Source organism: Amphichorda felina (assembly GCF_050947745.1).
Source record: "Amphichorda felina strain 45539 chromosome Unknown scaffold_6, whole genome shotgun sequence".
NCBI classification, from domain to species: Eukaryota; Fungi; Ascomycota; class Sordariomycetes; order Hypocreales; family Bionectriaceae; genus Amphichorda; species Amphichorda felina.
The window spans coordinates 2,292,249-2,310,343 of record NW_028145044.1 but is presented as its reverse complement, the minus strand read 5'-3'; the positions used below and the strand labels follow the sequence as shown (position 1 = coordinate 2,310,343).

Below are 18,095 nucleotides of genomic sequence, written 5' to 3'. Positions count from 1 at the left end.
AAACTAGGTAGGAGAAAGGCCTTCGAAAGGATCTCTAACCTACTCATCAGCAGAATAGGCTAGTATAATAGAACGACCGCATATGCTGGGCTAGATATCTATTCTACAGGTTCAGAGTTGGCGTCCTTATTATAGGCAATTTTAATATCGGCTTTTTACGTATTATTTTCTCGTACGATAGGTACTGATCCGAATGGTGGTCTCTGGCATTATATGGTAGTCTCAAGTGTTGGTTAACGGAAATCGTTTAAGAAGAGGCCTGAAGAGGGGGGCTGGCAGTTGGCACACTGGCAGTTGGCGCACTAGGAACATATATTATCTAGGTGTCTGGCTTGAAGGGGATACCATAATGAAGGCTTGGAGTGGTGAGACAAGAAAGGGCAAAAGGTTTCTCGTGGTCAACTGTTATGACTATGAAGGCTTCTATTTGTATGCGTATGTGGCGTTGAAAGGGGGGTGGGGTTGGTTCCTACAAACTCAGGCACGACTACTCCGTAAACTACCTTGGCTGCGCTATTCTCTTATGATGGAGGGTTGGAATCCGGCCTAAAAGAGGTAAAGATTACAATATACGTGTGGCAGTCGAACGGGCACTGGTGTGTTGAGGCGTGGGTGCAAGGCTTATTTGACAGTGTCAAGAGACCTGGATAGCTGAGACTCAGACTTAAGCTGTATTCTGAAGTTCCAGGTTGGCGGGCGACCGGCAGGATCGAGTCCAGGAATTGCTTCATGTTATCAAAGTGACTAGATGGGCTGAACCTGGTGCGAACTTGAGCGAAAAGGTACTATAATTAGGTGGAGTGTGATTTGCTATCGCTGGAGGCCCTATGGGGGCCAAAAAGTCTAGACGAAGGAAGCCTTTGTTGGCTGAAATCGAGCGATTCCTTTTCATCCCGGAGGTGGATGTTGACGGAGTGAAGTGTCGAGTTCCAGAGGGGAGTGGCCAGGCCCAGTATTTTACCATATCGGGGGAGTTGCCAGACCCACTACTTTACCATATCGGGGGAGTTGCCAGACCCACTACTTTGCCATATCGGGGGAGTTGCCAGACCCACTACTTTGCCATATTGGGGGAGTTGCCAGACCCACTACTTTGCCATATTGGGTGAAAGGGGGGGCGGGAGGGGGGCGTTGTAGTGAGAGGTATAGTCTTGTTCTATTCGGTACCTGACGACCCATCGCTCTCTTGCCTCGCACATAACTATAAAAGCAGTTTTCTCCTCATCCTTAGCCTTTAGTATCATTCTTCTTCATACACATCCAAGGTTATACCACCTCTCTTTTCTAGTCCGGACTCTCCTTGCGTTGGTTGTAGGTCAACAACACAGCATTGGTCTAGCTGCATCTACTCATACTAGTATCTCAGCACCCGACGCCGTCGTTCCATTTCGCTATGACGAAGGACTCTCCGCAAAGCAGCACGCGGCACGTTGCTGCATCACCTCAGTAAGATATCCTTTCCATATTACTCTATTCAACAACAGCCCTAGAAATTGAATGGAATACTGTCTTCTTTGACTGAGACCTCATCCGGGCTAATCGCGTACCGCATCAGAGCTTCGCAGGTGGCCCAGGAGCTCCCCGCGGGAACCGACAACAACCATTCCTCGCTCCATCCGGTATTTGAGGATCTTCCGTACAATCTCGAATGCTATATGAGAGACCTTGGTAGCCCTCCTGGTCACGCTCCCCGATCCAAGGCGGAGGCGCAGCGCCGTATGAGCGCCATTATAACGTCTATCGAGCCAAAGCTGCCTCCAACCGAGTGAGAACATTGACGGATTAAAACAAGGTACGGGTCAAGAAACATTGAAGTGTGCATAAGGATGCTGACATATTCGAAGGCGAGCAACCGGAGGACTCGTCATCGATACTCTAATCAATCACTCTGCCCAGAGCGCGCGGTAGCTGTGGGTTATCATGATGGGGTTAAGTTCTGGAGTATTCAGAGCAAGGGAGACAACGTCCATATGGCTAGCTCATGTGGTCGTCCTTGGTGGGTGCTCGCGGGCAGTATATTCAAGCTGCCTTGGCATAAATGACGGTTGACTTACAGTGTATCTCCTTGGACCTTGTATCAGCCTACGAAAAACTCAAGAGGGGGAGTATGGGATCATGCGTTGCACTTTAGATAATGATAAATTGAATGTTTTCTACTTTGTTTTCCCTGAATGAAAGTGGCGGCGTTGTTGTCCCATGGTTGCGTCCTCCGAGAATTTGAGGCCGAAAAAAAGCAGGACATAACCCTTAGGACCCATCTGAGCCGATTACCATAGCGTCTTCCCGTGAGCGGTGAGGCAGAATGGTGCACTATACGGCCACTCCTGGGGGTGTGTGGTGGCCCCCCCTCCACCAATCAAAGACCTGTATGGCGCCAAAACGAGCATTTGGCCAGAGTTTGGGTCTTGGCACCCTGTCTCCTACTTTGGTTAGATTATTTTCCAGCCTTGGGCCTTGGTTGTATTGATGCATTCTCTCAGGCACGACGCAAGCATCCCCCCACCATCTGGCCTCGACGCACGCCGTTGAAGAAACCCGATCGCCAACTAGCTAGGGAATCTCTATAAAACAGCCACAGTAAATATTTACGAGCCGCTAGTTGCATTTCTTGGTATCGCTTCGGTTCAGTCGCTGGTAGGGACCGGCTTTGCCTCATAGGACGCCCCCAATGAGTCTGGGGCAGCCTCAAGGCTCAGCTCACCGCGCTACCCTTTCCCTGCCCCGTCTTCGCCTTTGCCTGAATTGCCATGCTCTACTTCCTCAGCATCACAATTTTCTTTGTCTAGATCTCCACTTCTCTCCTCCTCCGACTTCTGATGGACCTCTTCCTCCGGCTCTTGCTGATCTTGTCGCTCTAAGTCCCGCCGATTCCTTTCCCCCAGCTCCCGCTGGTTCTCTTGGCTTGATCTCGGACTCCAGGATGTCTCTTCTCCCGAGTTCAAGCTATCGGGACATTCTTCCTTCCGCTGGTGAGACTCTTCACATCCTCTACAGACTACATTCATGCCCAACGAGCCAGGCTGGCTCGTGACAACTGATCCAGGACGTCGACGGGGCCTGGGTGCGCGACGGAGCTCTACCAAAGGGATTGCTATGCCAGGCTCTTCATCATCCGCTAATATCGAGCTTGGACCCGCAGGGTTGGTGGGGTTATTGGGTTCATCACCATCATGTGGACTTGGAACTCGCGGTTGTGACGTCGGATCTTCACCATCGGCTGGTTGGGTCGAGGAGGGATCGGGTTGAGGTGGTCCCGGTTGGGAAGCATTGCCGTCCGCGTCTGGATCCGGAACATCACAACGGGATTTCTTGCCACGACGACGAACGAGACGCATGCAAAAGCTGTAGATAAGCTTGCACAGGAGCCCTGGACATCGGCACCATGGGTAGCATTCGGTCGTCCCTTCGCGGCACGATCCACTTCCGTAGAGCCAAAAGCCGAACAGGCCACCCGTGATGCCCACGACGATGGCGATGCAGAAAGAATTGTATAAGGCCGTCCCGATGGTGCTGAAGTCGAATGCCCGAAACATGTCGATTCATTTGCCCATTGATCCCCCATGCCCGTGCGATTCGGGGGCGGGTAGGAGGGCCGAGATGCGACCGGAAACAGAGGCGTCTGACTAACTCCGGGTTTCGCAAGAAATGGAAATCGTGGCAGCTTGTTGCATATCGTAGGAAAAAAGTTAATCTAGGGGCTCTAGGGCTTGTAAATTTTGGTTATCGGTGTGCAGCTAGCGATGTTGATTCTTTTGAGTTGCGTGCAGTTCGTAGCTAAGAAGCCAAGAAGTGATTTTCGATAAGGTATAGATAGAACTGCTGCTCTTGCCTTGGTACCATATCAACACTTATTTAACGCGGATGCTTGAGGTGATAACTGACAGCCTGCGCGTTGTTTTTCTCTGCAGGTTGGCTGGGTAGGTAGGTACTTAGTTCCATTACTCTTTCTCGAAGAGATCTGATTCCCACGCTCTTCCCTGTATGACTCGCCGTCTCACCACAAACAACCTGGTTCCTGCCTACACTCGTTCATAGCCCTGATTCGAGATTGAAATCAGCCAACAGGGCTCTGAGAACGCTGTTACCAGGTTTAAAGTAGACGTTCGACGTGATCAATAGCTGTTGGGGAAAACCAGGGGGCTGACACATTTTTAGACTCCGTAGAGCGACTCAAGAGCGCGGCGAAAAAAAACAGCCCCACCCCCACAAAATATTGTGGGAGTATAAGTTTATATAGATGGGGACACTTTATCTTCATGGCCATAGTTAATCTGTCACTCTTGCCTCGGGTAGCAGGGCGGGCAGTCAGCTGTCCATGACGCATGCAAGTCCCAATGGCTGGAGCCCTGTCCCTAACGGTTTCACAAAGCGCAGTTTTACAAAAGCCCAGATAGATTGATTCACGTCTACAGTCGTTTTAGAACACAAAGGAATGTCACAGCACAGAATGTTTGCTCTTCAGGTAGTCGATTCGTGACTGTGGAGGATAAAGGGGCGAGTGAATAGGTGCAGCCTTGTCTCAGTATTGCCGTGCAAGCACAATCATGGAGGCCACGTAGGTAGAGGAAGACAGCCCCAGAATATTCAAAGGGGAGTGTGTTTTTATATTTGAGAATAGAAGCCTCCCACTTCCCCATGATAAGATCTGGCCATGGGTAGACGAAACGTGTGAACATATGCACCTCTAGGGGGGACATGCCTTTATAGTCACGTCTCTGAGCTGAGTCAAGCCGTTACAGGTCTAAGATATTTTCACATTTAACTCTAAGCCATTCGCACAAGATTCTGGTGTTACCCCTGGCGCCAGTGAATTAAGCTGGCTGGTGGCGTTGGCTTGTTATAAATTTCAAGGTCGCTTCGCTCTCTCCCACTCTCGCCCACATCAATTCCAACTTCCTTCAACTTCCCATGCCCACATTGAGGATCCAACTGAACCTCGCATTATGAATCATTGAGCAATTAATTTCTTCTCTATTTCTGGTCCCTTCCCTTTATACCCAGTGGTTTCCCACACATTAGGCCTATCATACCTAGTACCCGCCACCTCTTTCCTGTTTCATAGTTCCGGCCCTACTAATCCATTGTTACTCTAGGGACACCCCTTGTTATTCTCCCTTTTACATACTCTTAGACTTTTCCAGGTCTAGCACAGGCAGCATGGCGAGTCCCCTCAAATTCAAGATCCCCCACGATGCGGGAATCTTCCACCGCTTCCTCGAGCTCCCTGTGGAGCTCTAGCAAATGATATGGCATGCCACCGTTAATGACCCAGGAATTCACTTCTACAAGGTTAATGGCCTTGCCCTTCTGAACGCCGCGAACGTGTGGTGGCCAAACACTCTCCATGCTCCAATGTATAATGCCGCCGAGGACGCCGCAGAAGACTTTTTTCTGCAGCACCTCAAGGTCGGGCTGGGGTGCGAGGAGAACAACCCCGAGGCGGACATCTCGCAGCATGTGGTTGTATGCGAGCAGCTTTACCGACTCCTCGGCGTCGACAAGATGACGCTCGAATTTGTGTGCTTCCTCGCCGGCCACCCCGACACTGTCAGTCTGACGCCCTACGGGGGACCCACCATGCTCGCCGGCACCTGCGATGCCGTCTGCCTCAGCTACCTCCCCAACGAGCTCTACATGACCAACTGCGGCCTCCCCGTCTCCTTCGACAGCACCGAGCTCGCGGATATCAGGCGGGTGGCCCTGCGCTACAGCCACCAGTGGACGCTGGGCCGGAGGCGCGGTCGCCGGCCAGGCTCCATTGATTCTCAACGGCTTGTGATGCGGCCGCCAGTGCTCCCGCGCCATGTGTACCAGTTTCTTGCGCGCAGCTTCCCGGATCTCGACGAGGTGTGGTTCATCGACTACATGATGCTCCCGAAGAAGGCTGAGGACTCCGAGGTTCGGAAAGAGTCGCTGAACATGGGTACGTACAGCCCTCCAGGAGTAAAAAAGAAAAGGATCAGAAAAACTCACAATGATTGATTCTCTTAGCATGCACCCGCTCCTTTCGTGCCCGGGACCGAACATTCTACTCGGCGGATGACACAGCGTGGAACATCAATCCCGGGGTTCAGGACATGGTGAACTGGATTCAACACAGCTACGTCAGTTACGCCAGAGCCAGCGAGTTCTGCCACAATGGCTGTCCACAGAGAGTAAAGTTCGGTCTTCTGGGCTGCCATTGGGACGTGTCGGACCCTCAGCCGGAGAAGGAGAAGACGGCGAACCAGGGAAAGATGACGGTCATGGCCATAGACGAGGTGGTCAGCAACCTCAGCAAGCGGGGGGCGGAGGAAAGGCTCGGTCATGGACGTCATAAGCGACGCCGTCTCACGCGGAGGATGCAACATGCGAAGGCACACGCGAGGGGGCAGTCTGACACGGGCAGCATGAACGGATCATCTGGGCTCGACTTTGGGTCGGGCAAGTTGGATGGATATCAGTTCAATTTAGCTGTTCGTTTGCGCGACTCCGGCGGATGAGTTGGGGCTAGCTGGAACATGGGGTTGGGTTATGGGACTTGGGATGCGTGGCTTTGCAAATAGACACGTACGGAGATGACGGGAGGGCTTTTGCTCCTTTGGCTGTCCGTTGCCAGGGCACGAGGTATTGCTGGATTTGGATTCGGAATCTTTGGACTTTTGTCTAGGAAGAGTCTTTTGGAGTTTTAATCTTATTTTTTTTGTTTTTTTGCACATGGGCCATTATTGGATCTATGCTTGGATTCTTTGGACTCTATATCCGGCAACGCCGAACTTGGGACGTAGATTAGGGACGCAAATGACGAGGTGATTAAACGATCAGTATACCAAGCAGAACGAGCCTTGACAAGTGAAGCTTGTTAAATATTTGCTCTAACAATGTACTGCCATTGGTGATGAGCAAGCCACGCCAAGGTAATTATGTCGGCCGGCTGGATCCACCAACCCACACGCCAGGGTTAACTAGCGGTTGCAAATGATTTCCTAATACAGAATGTATGTGGATAGGCCAAATATATGTGGATAGGCTAGTCTGTGTCACGGTATTCATAGCCTATAGGGTCGCCCTGAGGCCGGTAACACAGGAACCAAGCTGCCAGGCACTGCATGAGGGCCACAAGTATCGGTAGTTCGGGACGGGTCTCGTGCAGTCGTGTCAGAGGCGGTGAACCACTTGAGTCGTTCGAGAAGCTCCCCCCCCCTCTCTAGTGCCAAGGTTGGTTGCGGGGGCTTAACCTTGAGACATTTATCAAATCGTCATAGCAGAACCTCTGAGGTCGGGACGAATATAAACTCGAGAGGGGTCTGCCAGCCTCCCTCTCTGAGAACACCATCCCCCGTTCGATATACACTGCACCCCACCCCCTGAAATGGCTCCACCAGCATTCGACTTTATCATTGTCGGAGGTAAGTATAGCTAGAAACCTCCTAACCCCCCTCAGCCCTAACTATGAGACCCCCACAGCCGGCCCCTCGGGCAGCGCCCTCGCAGCCGGCCTCGCCAAGTCGCCCAAGAAGCCCAGCATCCTGCTCCTCGAGGCGGGCGGCCCCAACGACGACCACAGCCTGCGCGTCGACGGCCAGCGCTGGCTCACGTTTATGAACCAGGACCTGAACTGGGGGTACAAGACGGCGCCCCAGGAGCACTGCGACAACCGCGAGCTGGACTACTCGAGGGGCAAGGGCCTCGGCGGGTCCAGCGCCATCAACTTTGGCGTCTACACCCGCGGTGCCCGTGACGACTACGAGGAGTGGGCTCGTGTCGTGGGCGACGATGATTTTCGCTGGGAGAAGATCAAGGCGCGCTTCAACAGCCTCGAGACGTTCCACGGGGAGCTCCCAGAAGGAATCGACAAGAAATACGCAGCCCCGAACCCCGATGATCATGGAACCGAGGGTCCCCTCCATGTTGGTTTCGCTGCGGAGTGGGAGAGGGACCTCCCGTCCACGCTCGACCTCTTCGAGGAGGCCGGCTTCCCCCTGAATCCTGATCACAACTCGGGTAACCCTCTGGGCATGTCGGTCCTCATCAACTCGAGCACCGGCGGGCGGCGGTCCACGGCCAACGACCTGCTGACGCCCGTCCCTGACAACCTGACCATCATGACGGGGTCTCCTGTGCAGCGCCTCGTCCTGGAGGGCACCAAGGCCATTGGCGTCGAGTCCAACGGCAAGCAGTGTGAGCATCACCACACCACTTCACCCATCGTGACCTGCTAACAACCCCCAGTCCTCGCCTCCAAAGAAGTCATCCTCTGCGCCGGCTCCCTCAACAACCCGCGGATCCTCATGCACTCCGGCATCGGCCCCCGCGCCCAGCTCGAGCAGTTCGCCATCCCCCTCGTCCTGGACCAGCCATCCATCGGCCAGAACCTGCGCGACCACAGCTTCTGCCCCCTCGTCTACGCCCGCTCTCCGGGGGCCACCGACCGCGGCCCCTTCTACGGCGACCAGGCCGCCATGGACGCCGCCCTCGACCAGTGGAAGCGCGACGGCACGGGGCCCTGGGCCAAGTTCGCCTGCGAGCTGGGCATCGGCTTCTTCAAGCTCGACCACCTGCCCTCCACGGCCGAGTTCAACGACCTGACCCCCAGCGAGCGGGCCTACCTCTCCGCCCCGACCGTCCCCCACTACGAGCTCCTCACCCACTGCCCCATGCACTGGTTCATCCCCGACTTCCCCCGCGACAGCCTCAACTACGCCTGCCTCCTCGTCTTCCCCTACAACAACCAGGCCCGCGGCGCCGTCACCCTGCAGTCCGCCGACCCGCGCGTGCCCCTGCGCTTCGACCCGCGCTTCCTGTCCCACCCGTTCGACCGGCGCGTGGCCGTCGACGCGCTGCGCGCGGCGCTGCGCATGGCGCGCCACGAGGGCTTCGCGCGGGACAATGTCGCGACGCTGGCGGGGCCCAAGGGCGACACGGACGAGGATCTGCTGGCGTACTGGCGGCAGACGGTGGCGTCGAGCTGGCACATGATGGGGACGGTCAAGATGGGCAAGGCTGGGGATCAGGATGCGGCGGTGGACAGCGAGTTCCGGCTTGTCGGGGTCGAGGGCCTGCGCGTGGCGGATATGAGCGTCGTGCCGGTGCTGCCGAGTGGGCATGTGCAGGCGGCGGCGTACGTGACGGGCATGACGTGTGCGGAGAAGATGACTGCCGAGTATGGCCTTGCGTAGGGATGGGGAGTTCAAGTTCTGTTGGCTGATTGCTTGGGAGGCGAGGTTTCAGTCAATGCTGCTGCCGTCTACTCCTCTGTCTACTCTGTTACTTTCCCCATCTACATCTGCATGACCCCCCAACGGTCTATAGAAAGCTCTCGATGGCCTCCCAGAACTTCTCCGGCTCCTCGCACATGGGCAGATGGCCCGCATTCGGCACGACCCTCAGCTCCGCGGCCCCATCACCACCCCCCAGCAGGCCCCGGAACCCATCCATGGCCCTGACCAGCGCCCCCTTGCCATCCCCCTCGCCCACGACGAACAGCCCGGGCACCTCGCACGCCCCCATCCCCGCCTTCAGGTCGTAGTCCCACAGCGCCGTGCAGCTGTGCGCGAAGCCCTCGACGTCGTTGCCCGCCACCATGTCCGTCATCCACCGCGCCACCGCGCCCCCATCCTTCTCCATCGTCGACGGGTGGAACCACCGCGCCACCGTCTGCCCCGCCAGCGTCTTGATGCCCTCGCCGTTGTCCCCGCGCGCCATCGCGATGCGCTCCCTCCACGCCTGCGTATTGGCCGCGCTGCTCGTCACATTGAAATCGCACGCCACGAACCTGCCCACCCGGCCCGGGTGCCGCAGCGCGAAGCTGAGGGTCGTGGCCCCGCCCATGGACACGCCCACCAGCACGTCCAGCCTAGGGATGCGCAGCGCGTCCAGCACGGCCGCCAGGTCCGCCGTGACGGTGTCGAGCGTGGCCGCGCGAGGGGGGGCAGGCACGGCGTGGCGCCCGCGCGTGTCGTACCGCAGGATGCGCAGGTCCGGGCGGTGCTTCTTGAGGATGGCGACGAGGGGGTCCCACATGTGCAGCGAGGTCAGGAGGGAGTTGCAGAAGGCGACGGTGGGCGCTCCCGGGTCCGGGTTGCCCTCGAGGCGGTAGGGGATCGACAGGGAGTCCGGCGTCGTGATGTTGGAGCTGACGACGGCGGCTCCGGGGCCGGGCGTCGTGGTCGTCTTGCCGTCGGCTGAGGTGAAGCCCGCCGAGGCAGGGAGCCTGGACAGCGAGGACAGCTCGCGGGGCGCGGGGCCGAACACGTAGAAGAGGGAGTAGGTGCGGCGGCCCTTGGAGGCGACGTACTTGCCGAAGACGTCGGTGCGCCAGGGCGTGTCCATGGAGGCCCTGTGCTCGGGCCCGCCCAGGCCGTTGATGGCGGCGTAATCGTGCAGGGCGAAGAAGGCGTCCTTGGGCCCGTTGGCCTCGAGCGACGACGTCTTGAAGAGGCGCGAGCGCAGCCACCCGGGGACCCTGGACAGCATCTCGGCGTGCTCCTCGGTGTACCACTTGGTGTATGCGTCGGCGGCTCCGGGGGCGTCGGTCGGGGTGATTTGCACAGCAACTGCAACACGGCCGAGGGCCTCGGCGTCGGTCAGGTGCTCGGGCCCGGCAAAGTCCTGGGCCTGCTTGGTGTGCAGCAGGTCGTAGAAGTAGCGCACGACGTCGACCTGGGCGATGGTGGCGGCCTCGCGCTGGGAGCGGTTGGCACGCAGGGTGGTGTAGCGGTCGGTCTCGAGGTGGTGCATCGAGGTGACGTCGTAGACGGCCATGTACTCGGGGGTCTCGGCGTCGGTGGCACGGTAGCGCAGGCCGTTGGAGAAGATGTCGGGCATGCGCAGGCGGGTCGGGCCGTGCTCGTTGTTGTACCACTCGTGGAACTGGTCCAGGGGCAGCGCAGGCTTTGGCTGCATGGTGACGAGGAGGATGCCGGGGGGCGCCATGGTGTCGGTGGGCAGAGGGTGAGGGGGCTGTCTGTTGGAGTGCTCAGGAGACTCTTGCAGAGAGGGACAAGAAGGTCAAGAAGGTCAAGAAATGCAAGAAATGCTGGATGGTCGATGCCAGTGGTCCGGCCACCGGATGAATGATGAGGCTTCACATTGTTTGTGGTGGTGCTGGTGGTGGATGGTGGGGGTGGAGGAGAGTGGAGTCTGAGGGACAGTGGGAGAAGGAAACGGAGCGAAGCTCGGCAAATGGCTCTCCGAATGGCTCGGCCTGATAAACATTTACCCACTATCCGTAGTATCTTATGCTACCCCACGTTAAGCCACCCACCGAGCCTCCAGGGTAGCACAAGTTATAGTAGTATTGGTATCCGTGGTCAATGAGGGTGTAGTAGGTACTAGGCATGTAGGAGCAAAATATTGTTTAGTCATTCATCCCAACGTCTTCATGGTAACCTTGGAAACACCATTCTGCTGCCATTCTTCTTTCCACCTACCGATGCTCCATGGATCGCCCCATCCTCCTGGTCCCGGTAGTCAGTTCTAGGCTGTGTCACCACTAGAAGCTACGTCTAAACCCCAGCATCAGCAAAGATATAATTATCGGATACGATCCCAAGCATCCCAAGGGTTTATTTAGTGGCGCATCACAGCCATTTCATGACCCAGTGGCCCCTCGAAAGAACCCCGGAAGGTCCCCGGATGTCATACAGGGTAGCCCCTCCGTCCTCCGGATGCCTCCGGCTCCGCTCCATTGGCCGCTCGACCGGGGCCGATCGACCCTGACCGAAGGTGGAGGACCCCTGGAATCGCAAGGCTGGCCCCGGTCATTGTCAATTGACTGAATTCGGCTCGGCCTCTTACCCCACAGATACAGCCGCCTTTGTCCGCCACCACGCCTACATACTCGCATAGCTGTGCATGACCACTTACATGTGCATACAAAGTATACATGCTGCTGCATCGACCCGACTGCTAATCTACTTTGCTAGCGCCCGTCCGGCTTCCTGCAGGGCCCATCCCGGAGACCGTACGGTGCCAGCAGGGCAGTGCGCAAACGTCCAAGTGGGAGCGCAGGGGGTCATACCCTCATGAGCGCAGCGACGAGTGCGAGAAGCCCAGGAAGCTGAAGCGACGCCCTGCGACCTGCATGCCCTCACGCAGCACCCGGCGGTAGCGCTCGTAGACGGCGTCGTTGGCCACGTTGGGGTTGAAGGCCAGGTCCTGTCCGTTGTCGTCGCAGAACAGGCACCGTAGGAAGAAGTCGGTGAAGCGCGGGAAGTTGCGCAGGATGCGGTTCTTGCTCTCGGGCTCAGGCCCGTGCAGGACGGCGCGGGTTTTGCACTCAACAAGCGAGGCAGCCAGACGCGCGCGCCGCCAGCGGGACGCCAACATCAAGCTGCGCGATGAGACTGACCGCGTCACGGCCTGGATCATCGATGTGATCCATGGAAGTGGGGGCAACGACCCGAACAAGTTGATTGAGGTGTGCCTAGCATGTGTTCATGCTGGGTGCGTCAAGAAGCCGCCAAAGGACGTGCTGTCGTATCATGGGACGGGCGAGCTGCAGAGCTTCAGGGTGCTGGCTGCGTCGTTTCCGATGCGTGAACTGAATGGTCTGTCAAAAGGGATGGATGTGTATGGGGAGGGAGGGGGGTTTGTAGGTGCGAGCGGGGGCCAGTAGAGGCAGATGACGCTGGCGATGAGGCGATGAGGCGATGAGGCGATGAGGCGATGAGGTGATGAGGTGATAATAGGAAGTCGAGGTCTGGATTTCTGTAGCATAAAGGCATCGATGATGTAGTAGATAAATGGGGGAGAGGAGAGCCATTGCTTGTGTTTGATGCTGCTGTCCAAGCTGTCCAAGCTGTAAGTTGGTGGCTGACATATGATTGGAGAGGCTTGTTGGGCAACGTCCACGACATAATAATACTGCTCATAAATAAGGTAAGAGGCTCTGGTAAGACCCGGCCTAGACTTTGTGTACACTTTATATAGAATAATGCTATTAATGGCCCGAGCCGAATAAAACCACAGAATGCGTCTTCCGCCAGCCGTCCCCCTTCCCCCCTCCGAGCCTCCTGGAATTCATGTTCCTTGATTTAGACTCCTTGACGTTGTTGACACAATGGTCCGTAACCTCGACGCCATCAAGTATCCCCGGCGCTGCAGGATAGGACCACGGCGATGCATCAACCGAGCCCAACTTGAGGACGGCAGCCCCTGGACCTGGCCTAGCAGACACGTGTCCCCGATCTCGACTCCCGTCTCCTCCTCCTCCCCCTCCTCCCCCCGACTTACACGCCACGGACCGTCCAGACTCGACCTGGTCCTCCACTCTCGCCGCAGACAAGACAAAGAATGCCTCCTCATCACCCTCCTCCCTCCCGAGATCATCACCTACATCCTGCGCTTCCTCCCCTGGGGTGACGCCCTCCGCCTGCGCACCACCTGCAGCGCCCTGTACAACATCTGCACCTTCTCGGCCCTGCGCGCCTCGTACCGCGACCACGACGCCGCGTTCCTCGACATGAAGCTCACCTGCCACGTCTGCCTCCAGACCTTCCCGGAGCTCTCCGACGCCGTCATCAACGACTACATCCCCTGGATCCGCAACGTCCCACTGTCCTCGGTGTGCATCGCCTGCGCCCGCCGGAGCCGCCGCATCAGCGTCCACAACCAGTACCTCCCCGCGCGCGACGAGCTCGAGGGCCCGGCCGCCGTGTGCCGCTGGTGCGGCGTGCCCATCTTCGGCGGCGTGCCCACCCTGGGGCCCTTCCACCCGGGGACCTGTGAGGGTGCCTATGAGCGCTGCTGGAGGGCCTTCAAGGCCAAGTGGACAGTGTCGACAATCCTGGCCCTGGGGGGGTCCCTCTTCATCGGTGCGCAGTTCTACACGCATCCGCGTATCCCGTCCTGGGCCGGCGTCGTCTATCCGCTTGTCAGTGACCCCCCTCCCCTTTTTTACTTACTCATGTTTCTTCTACTCAAAATAAACAAAAAAAAAAAGGAACTGACTGAACCGCCTCTTCTCTTCGCTCACTAGATGGTCTTCTTCCTGTGGTTCACCATTGACGTCGGGGCCGCGGTCCTCACTCCCACGAGCGGGCCCTCGCGCAGCATCGTCTTCTGCCGCATGGCAATGGTCTTCAACTGGTTCGCCCTGCTCGAAATGATTCTCCGGAACAGATTCCGGTGGCCTCCGGTGATTATGGTGGCAGTGGCGCTGGCCAATATGTATGCTCCCTTCAGAGAAAACCCCCCCACCCCTTCCGCATGCTAACACTCGTGCATTAGATGTATCCGGTTCCTAGATCTTCTGGGAATCCTCTCCATAGTCTTCAAGTACAAACCCTGGAGGTACGGCGGACCTGGAATGCCTGCCTGGAGCAAGCCGCTCCGCGTACTGCTCCTGTTTCTCATATGCTGGGTTGACCCGCGGATTCTGAAGCTAGGCTATATCCCGGACGGGCAAGGATAATGTGTCAAGGATACGTGAATATTATTGATAGAGCAGCTGTATTGATGGTTGTACGTACATGGTAATCAAAAACTTTGAATCACAGCTTCTTTCCCCCCACAAAAGTAATAACACAGACCATGACTTCAAAGATCCAAGGGGCCATGATGACATCAACTCCGGGACACGCGATGCACCTCAGTGATCGAGGGCCAGGCCAATCGGGGATTCTGTTACTTGCCGGGGGTAAATTGCCGCGCCGCCTGCTACCATCTAATTCAGCATGTTTCAACGCCAGGTGAAGCTTCGATGGCGGTGTAAGTCTTTGTGGGGACATTGGCGACGCCGGAGACCTTAGACTGGGAGGCGGCATCACTGACGGAGCATCTGCGTAGAGGATTTCCACTACCCAACTAGGGGGTCTCATATCCCTGGTCTAGTTTTGATGCTGCCATTGATGCCCGAGTGGCTATTAAGAGAGGGGACAGCAGAAGCTTCCCATGATGAGGCTGTCACAAGTCGACAGCATGTTCCACAAAAAGAATGATACCGGGCAAAGAGTGAATATAGAAAATACCGATTTGACATTCTAACTATCTTCTTGCCTAGATCTACGCTCTTCAGACACCCTGCGTGCTCGTCCCATACCCCTGTCCACCCCCGTCAAGCAACCGCCGTCTCTCGTCGTCCGCCTCAATCTCTGCTTTTTGACGCTTAACAAACACCCTACCGTTGACATATATATATGCTGTCAGAGAGATGCCGACAATCCCTCCCGAGACGCCCAGTGCAATGTTGATGGGCACCGGGTTGCCGTCCAGGGGGCCGTACGTAAGCGCGTCGAGGCCAGACTGTGCAAAGTTGGTCAAACCCGCGATGCATATGATGGTTCCGTAAATACGACCAAACGTCTCGAACCCAAACACTTTGGCGGCGTAGTCCCTGCAGATTGCGTGAGATATGGATTCGTCAGTGGTGGGTGGCAAAACTCACGACATGGCCGAGTAGTAGAGAGGACGGAACAGCACAAAGGCCACCACCGTCACGTATCCTGCCCAGGCATATGGCAGGCAGTTGAAAAGCCCAATCGCTAAAATGAAGACGGTCAGTGAAGCGGAAATAGTCGCCAGGCTGAAATCGTTGAGAAGAACACCAATGACAGGGGTCGCCGCAACACCTCCAACTGGCAGCGCGACGTCAAAGAAATCGTTGATCTTCTTTGCAGAGGCCTCCGAACCTAGCATGAAAATGTATTGATTTCTCAGCGTGGCGATGAAGTAGTTCATTCGGAACATTTGGATCGAAGTCAGCAAAAGCATGAGGAGGTACCACGGTGACCGCATTTGCTGGTCGAGGGGCACTCCGTGGAGCACGCCCCACGCCCCGCTGGCCTCTTGTCGATCCTCCTCCGTCTTGACTCTCTTCAGCCTGCACTCTTCATCCCCTGTAACTCCCTCAATCTTATCCAGCTTGGCCTGGCGGATGGAGGCGCGGCGGCTACGGACACGTATCAGTTCTCCCCCGTCGACAATGTCATCATCTGAATCATGCACATCTCGTGTGTAGTCTTTCGCCTTCTCGATCTTCTCATCCAGCTCTGGCATCGTGTGATAGCTGTTAGCTGGCATGAGCCAGATTTCTGCAACCAGGATGAGGAATGGGACGATGAGATAACCGTAGAAGAATTTCTCGGGGGAGAACCGGCCATCCGTTGCTTCGTAGGCGAGGCGGTAGAAGAAGAAGACGGCGGCAGAGGCATCAAATGCTCCAGTCACAAGAGCCACCACCAGGCCTGAATATTTAGGGAATGCATTGGCCAGCTCGAAGGTGGAAACGAACAGGTACGTGCCTCCAAAAGCGAGGATGATGTTGGCCGCAATGTATCCATCAAACCCGGGTATCGCAAATGATGTTCCCATGAGCAAGAGGCCCGTTGAAATGAGCATACTCCCGAGGATCCAGCAGAACCGTCTCCCAAAGCGATCGAGGCTGGCGCCAGCCACTAAACAAGTCGTGTTTCCGCTGGTGGAAGCCAGGACAAAGAAGAGATTGAGTCGCATGTCCTGCTCTTTGCAGGGAATTTGTGAGGACAAGTCTCCATGATTATTGGTGAAAAATTCGGAATTGCCGTCGTTGGGGCAGAGATGTCTATAAACGCCTTCAGCTATGAGAATGGGCTTCAGAGCCGCAAAGCCGAAGACGATGCCGGAACATAACCAGCAGGCTACCACTCCGACCGCAACTTGGGCTGTCACAGGGTCACGGGGTCAGCCATAGCCTTCAATTGCTATCAGAAACTCACTCACCAGCCCGTTTGAGGTTCGAAACCTTATAGGCAGCGCGATGAGGACCACGCTGGTCCTGGGCGAAGTCGACCGGAGCGTAGCTCAATCGTCGCCACGCAGATGGCCTGCGCTCTACATCTACAGGCTGTGCAGACAAGGACCGTGGCGAGAGAGGGCTTTGGGGCCCTCGAGTACCATGGCTCCTGCGGCGAGGTTCCTGGAAATCCCTGACACCGGTCGGACTCTGGTAGTCGAAGCCCTGGGACTGTGTCACATGCTGAGCCAACGACATTTAGGCGTGGTCAACAACAACGACCGTAGGGACGGGCAACACTGGAGAAAACGAGCCGGTCTGTGGAATTTGGCGAATCCTGAGCATCAGGAAACTCGATCAAGGCCGTTGAGGAGATGAAGCAAAATTTTGTGCGGTCGCAAGTTCCTTTTCGCCCATTTTCACATGCTGGGCTGCGCCTTCTGCAAACATGTTCCCCTTTATCAATGGACGAATGGTGATGTAAGAAGGACATCATGAGCTTGATAAGGATAGTTAGTACTGGTTCAGGTGTGGAGGGCAAGTGCCATGGAGGGGTCTAGTCTTGAAATGTGGGATATTTCATCGCCACGGTCATCACTTGACAACTTTGAAGTGTGTATTTCAGCGACTTTGGATTCGATTATTGGAGATTCTTCTTATTCTGCCCCTCTTATCTTACTAAGTAACAATGCATGAGGCCTCTCCCATTGCGTACAATGCAGTTCGAAGTTTAAGATCGGTCCATCTCCACCCCGGCACCTTGTTTCTGGCGGGGGAATTTGCCCCTCGGTGCTTCAAACCCCCGAACTAACGCGAACCAACACCCCAATCTCCATGTCTTCTCCAACTCACCCAAGGTTGAAAGGCAATTGGCAAGCCTCATTGGAGGGGTTATAAACTGCAACGCTGCTTTGCAGCAGGGCAATGCTCAGTCACATATGTCATCTCACACAATAAAAATGGCTGCAGCCCAGACTCGAGCGGGGAGCGAGACACCCGTAGGCTTCATCAACAACAGAGAAACCAGGAACGGTGGACGAGATGAGACTCCTCGACGGCCTCCTGAAGCTCGGTGTGCTGGCGTCCCTTGCTGGCTCTGCTCTGACCCAAGATGCCGAATGGCCAGTCCACGACAATGGCTTGACCGACCTTGTCCAATGGTAGTGTATACCTGTGCTATTGAAGTTGAAAACTTGGCTAAACTGGCTTGTGAAGGGATCACTATAGCTACTTTGTAAACGGCCAAAGGCTGTTCATCTTTTCTGGCGAGGTTAGCACACTTGATCCCACACCTGAACGATGCAGAATGCTAATTTTCGCAGTTCCACCCTTGGAGGTACCCAGTGTAAGACAAGACGAAGCCGATAAAACTCTGACGTGAAGCTTCTAACACCATCTCAGA

General features: G+C 56.1%; 6 protein-coding genes across 6 annotated transcripts; 3 read left to right on the top strand and 3 right to left on the bottom strand.

Moving 5' to 3' along the window:
- Positions 1-5,241: 5,241 nt before the first annotated feature.
- ACO1O0_006578 (uncharacterized protein) lies at positions 5,242-6,482 on the top strand (the record flags this gene model as incomplete). The annotated part of the gene is made up of 2 exons (XM_083195964.1): positions 5,242-5,923; positions 5,992-6,482. The coding sequence occupies 2 exons, from the start codon at positions 5,242-5,244 to the stop codon at positions 6,480-6,482; spliced, it is 1,173 nt and encodes a 390-aa protein (XP_083048980.1).
- An 869-nt stretch (positions 6,483-7,351) lies between these two features.
- Positions 7,352-9,158, top strand: ACO1O0_006577 (GMC family oxidoreductase; the record flags this gene model as incomplete). Its single annotated transcript, XM_083195963.1, has 3 exons — positions 7,352-7,388; positions 7,447-8,160; positions 8,212-9,158. The coding sequence occupies 3 exons, from the start codon at positions 7,352-7,354 to the stop codon at positions 9,156-9,158; spliced, it is 1,698 nt and encodes a 565-aa protein (XP_083048979.1).
- Positions 9,159-9,285: 127 nt separating this feature from the next.
- Positions 9,286-10,914, bottom strand: ACO1O0_006576 (Alpha/Beta hydrolase protein; the record flags this gene model as incomplete). The annotated part of the gene is made up of 1 exon (XM_083195962.1): positions 9,286-10,914. The coding sequence occupies one exon, from the start codon at positions 10,912-10,914 to the stop codon at positions 9,286-9,288; it is 1,629 nt and encodes a 542-aa protein (XP_083048978.1).
- A 1,089-nt stretch (positions 10,915-12,003) lies between these two features.
- ACO1O0_006575 (RNA dependent RNA polymerase-domain-containing protein) lies at positions 12,004-12,351 on the bottom strand (the record flags this gene model as incomplete). Its single annotated transcript, XM_083195961.1, has 1 exon — positions 12,004-12,351. The coding sequence occupies one exon, from the start codon at positions 12,349-12,351 to the stop codon at positions 12,004-12,006; it is 348 nt and encodes a 115-aa protein (XP_083048977.1).
- A 691-nt stretch (positions 12,352-13,042) lies between these two features.
- ACO1O0_006574 (F-box protein) lies at positions 13,043-14,395 on the top strand (the record flags this gene model as incomplete). The annotated part of the gene is made up of 3 exons (XM_083195960.1): positions 13,043-13,855; positions 13,961-14,151; positions 14,212-14,395. 3 exons carry the CDS (start codon positions 13,043-13,045, stop codon positions 14,393-14,395), a joined length of 1,188 nt encoding a protein of 395 aa, XP_083048976.1.
- Positions 14,396-14,994: 599 nt separating this feature from the next.
- Positions 14,995-16,951, bottom strand: ACO1O0_006573 (major facilitator superfamily domain-containing protein; the record flags this gene model as incomplete). Its single annotated transcript, XM_083195959.1, has 4 exons — positions 14,995-15,316; positions 15,368-16,622; positions 16,681-16,797; positions 16,855-16,951. The coding sequence occupies 4 exons, from the start codon at positions 16,949-16,951 to the stop codon at positions 14,995-14,997; spliced, it is 1,791 nt and encodes a 596-aa protein (XP_083048975.1).
- Between the last annotated feature and the right edge of the window lie 1,144 nt (positions 16,952-18,095).